At 36.1% G+C, this 4507-nt stretch overlaps 1 protein-coding gene across 1 annotated transcript; it reads right to left on the bottom strand.

The window, feature by feature from the left end:
• Nucleotides 1-1532: 1532 nt before the first annotated feature.
• LOC111397012 (probable indole-3-acetic acid-amido synthetase GH3.1) lies at nucleotides 1533-4245 on the bottom strand. The gene is made up of 3 exons (XM_023023672.1): nucleotides 3892-4245; nucleotides 3319-3420; nucleotides 1533-3215 (listed from the first exon to the last, which is right to left on the bottom strand). The coding sequence occupies exons 1-3, from the start codon at nucleotides 4209-4211 to the stop codon at nucleotides 1838-1840; spliced, it is 1800 nt and encodes a 599-aa protein (XP_022879440.1). The 5' UTR covers nucleotides 4212-4245; the 3' UTR covers nucleotides 1533-1837.
• Between the last annotated feature and the right edge of the window lie 262 nt (nucleotides 4246-4507).

Below are 4507 nucleotides of genomic sequence, written 5' to 3'. Positions count from 1 at the left end.
ATTTAGAGCGCTACTATTACAAGTTGAGGTTGTTATATCTTGGAAGACAAGTGCCAGAAAATCATCAGCACCATTGCTGACATTATCGTCTTAAAGAAAAAGAGCCGAACTCTTACCTCGACCATTAATCATTCTCTTTTATTCGGTTCACCCCGTAAATCGAAATTTTGCCCAATTGGTTATTATAAAATATAAATTATAGCACGAAAAAAAAAAGGATATTTTTCCAACGGATAATTAGAATGATCAAAAAACAATACAAAAACGTTAAATCTGTGTACCAAATTAGAGCTAATTTTGATAATAATAAAAAATGTACTTAGTGGATACTCAATCCTCGTGATTTCGATTATCTACTCAACGTATATTTTTTTTTGATCGGTATCTACTCAACGTATATTACTTCAACACAATATTGTTCACTCGTGGAATAAAATTTACAACATATACATAACATATAAGAGATTTTTATCATTTGAAGTTAAAAATTCTTGTCTGTTGCAGTATATGACATTGTCGGGTGCCTTTTACATTATGACGTTGGTCTGTTTAAAGATGCAAGACTGCAGAGCATCTTGTTTTGTAAGGAACTAATACATTCAGGGACATTCACAGACTAACAGTCCTATGATATGCTGCCAAAAACAGAAAGGGAAACACAGAAAAGTATATAAATTAATTAATCCTGTGAAAACTTATTTAATTAATATATTAATATTGTTTAGCAGCGCAAGCATTGCGTATCATAATTGAATAAAATACAATTGCTCCCCCCCGACCCCCCACCCCCTCCCAAAAATATTAAAAAGATAAAAACTGTAATCCATACAACCAGTGGAATCCACTAGCTAAGACTTTATTATGTGCGTCCAAATTATAACAAAGAAAGTTATTTGTATTTAAAAATATAAAAATTTTGAAGTCCAAATCTCATTGGCATCTAACTATAAAAATTATAAGTTAGATAGGGCATAATTATAATAATGTAGGAGCATATTGAAAAAAATTTGCAAATATATTAGGTGTTCTAAAAATTTAGTCTTATAAAAAAGTATCGAGACAACTCAATTTTTTCTAGAGAAAAAAGAGAGATGATAAGTTCCAAACTATCGAATCCTCATTTTTTTTCTCCATAATAGTGAATTCCTATTATGCCTCTCGTATTGAGTGTGTACTATCTTAAGTTGTATTTTCTTTTCTTACTTTAAATTTTAGTTTCGTGTTATATTGCTCTAGTTGTCTGAGATTAGATGTTTAATCGATAAAATTCCACATGTAATGTCCTTGATTAGGTATAAACCTATATTGTCTATATACTTTGAGCGGTTGAATTATTCATATCTAAGTAGAGTAGATTGATCATACAGGAACCCTAGAAATGATAATTCAAGTAGCAAGTAACATGTGCATAAAATCCATGCATACAAAAGTACAAGCGTTTTCACAATTAATTAATTAACAATCAGTAGATTGATATCAGATTTTGATTTGACAAACAAGATATGTTCACACTAAAATTATACTTTCGACGGCTTTTTGTTCAACTTTAGGAAAAAACATCATCAAAGCAATTACATCATGCGTACAGATGATTTGAACCTGTACACAAAAGCACACACTGCAAATTTCAAAAGACATATAAGCTAAAAGCAATACACTTTCTAAAGCTCAGATCACATCGATATAAGATATTCAACATAAGATTATATATATAAATGTAGAGAGAGAGAAAGATTCTTTCTTTTTGGTCCATAGACTCAGGTGCATGTCTGTTGGTAGCTAGCCAGAATTTTTTTGTGAAATTTCTATTCTGTTCAGTGGACCGTCGCCTACTAGGTCAACCTCGTCGTTCTGGGGTCCAGTGTGGGGTGGAGGGGCTAAAATGAGCCGAGACCACCCTGGCATTTAACAGTTCGAGAATGGGTGCGAAATTCACACATCTTGGAGGCTTATATTGATTAATTGAAGCACCCCTTGAAATTGCATAGTCCATGAGCTCTTCAAATGTGCCATTTTTCACCACCCTTATTTCGAGTGGTCCAATAGAGTTGTCCGCCACTCGACCTTGTCTATAGACCGAATTCATCGACTCTTCCATAGCTAAGCAGCATTTGTTCAAGACCTCTTGAGTTGGAGCATTTTCTGGGTCTTTTACATGCAATTCCCAGTAAATAACATAATGTCCTGGGATTGTCCTAGTGTCACCATGACTAGTGTACTCAACGACTCTAGTATTGAATTCATTTAGTAGCTTGGAAGCATTTTCAACGGCCTTCTGCAATTCTGACTCATCGGTCTTGTCCGAGTCAATACTTAAGAGCACATTCTTTCTCCTTATGAACTTGAATTGGGGTGCCGAATTGTAGAACCCTGTGACTAACAGAATGTCACCAACTCGGTAACGACACAACCCTGAGTACGTGCTGATCACAAGCTCGTATTCCTTTCCTACCTCCAGATCAGCCAGGTCAACGAGGCGGGGCGGAGAGTCACGTGACAGTGGCATGGGATTGACTGGATCATGTGGAATGAACTCAAAGTATCCCATATTAGGCATGATGGTGTAACATGTTTCAGAAGGCTTGGTCATTGGCTTTAAATTGAGCCCAAAGTAACACTCGGATGAGGCATACATAGTACAAGGAAGTGGTAGCCCACCACTGTAATAATCAAGGGTTGGAATGTATTGAGCCATTGCACCTGTAACAATCACGTCAAGGTACTTTGTGTTTGGCCAGATTCTTGGGATGATGCTGGCCCAATTCTCACCTTCACACTCCTTAGTAATAAACTGAGCAAGTTCAGGGTTAGGTTTGAGAATTTTGGACATGCATTCTTTTATGGAAGGGTCTGCAATTCTAGGGTTTAATATCCCGGACGAGATATCATCAGCAAGCTGTTTCCAGTTGAGTTGAAGGAATTTGATGGCCCGGAGTAGGCCAGAGGCGAAAACAGCCCCGACTCGGAGGACCTCTTCGCGCATGATTAGGCCACATAGCATCTGTGTATACATGCTTTGGAAAGAATCAGCACAAAGAATGGCTTCATTAGGGCTAGTGTACACCAAGTAAGGATCGAATGGTCTCTTCTTGAATTGTTCACTTTTGTAGAAACTTGTGAGGACTGGACGTGCCACTAGCCCACCTGGAGTCTTGGTTTCGGCCTTAATAAACAGAAAGTAAAGGCCCTTCCCTTTGTCTAGTCCCGGAACATAGCTGTTTTCAACTAAGATTAAATAAGTTCTATTGAAAGAATATATTGATAATTAATATTTTCTTATGAAGAAATTAAATATAGAGTAAAAACAAGGTTACTCACAGGTTCATTACAGGCATGAGAAGGCTGTATAACAGTTGTCTGCGGTCCATCTCTTCTGCAATCGTTGGCATGAGCTTTCGTTCACCGGCCGACGTCCCGGAACTAATATTTTTTTAGAATATTAATGCAGCTTCAAGTGTAGTGAAAGTTTTAATAGTTTTAAAGCAGAAAATATAGCTGAGATCTAGCTTCTCTCTTTTCAATATCCGTGGAAAATATCAAATTTTTACTTAAAATACATGGCTTTCATCTAATTTTAGATGCCAAAAAAGAGTTACTCTGTGTAACTTAAATGAATAAGATTCATCTATTCAATACTATATTAATTATTAATTACATATGTGGATCCATTGTGTGTGTACTTTCTTAACAAAGAAACACACTACTTTTATTCATTAGATATCTCAGTTGTGTATATCAGATTTTAATCAAGCACAAAACAGTGAGTTCCACATCTTAAACTAGCGAAGGTTCTACAAAACCTGAGTAAAAACACCACAAATTATGTGTCCGCGCGCTTATTTATATAGTATATGATTAAATACATTTGAAAGATAAATTCATATTAGTTACCTGGTAAGAAATTCCGAGATGGGGTGCGAGGAGAGGATAGGAGACCGGTCACCATTTGCAATACGTTGGATCTCCGGCAGAAGATCCTCGTACGTAATGACAGGGACCTTAGCCTTATACGTATCTCGGTTGGTAGCACCATTTAGTTGAAACCTCTTCAGGTACTCAGTGTCAGCATTTCTGCTCAGAATTTCACCAATAACCTTCTCTTGCACTGCATCACAATTCTTAGTCATCTCTTCAATAAATTGAAGAGCCTTAGCATGTTTTTCGCATTCGGGATTGGCCGTTGGAATTGAGACAGCGGACTCAACAGCCATAATATCTTATCAAAAGTGAAAAATCTGAGATTATTAGGAGAAGGAATTGTATGTTTTTGGTGGTGCAAATAGAGAGTGGACATGGGTTTATATAGTGAAAAAATTGAGGGATTCGGAAATGTTTTTCCACGACAAGAAATACAATTGGAAAAAGGCACAATAGTTGATGAATTATGTTGCAGTGACATAATTATTGACATAACATTACATGACATTCATCATTAAATTGTTTTAAATATAGTTAACTTTTTTATTCAATCATATTTTGTCAAATCACATTTTGTCACTTCATCTGT

This window comes from Olea europaea, chromosome 7, assembly GCF_002742605.1.
Source record: "Olea europaea var. sylvestris chromosome 7, O_europaea_v1, whole genome shotgun sequence".
NCBI lineage: Eukaryota > Viridiplantae > Streptophyta > Magnoliopsida > Lamiales > Oleaceae > Olea > Olea europaea.
The sequence above is the reverse complement of the archived record's forward strand: the minus strand, read 5'-3'. Positions and strand labels throughout refer to the sequence as shown.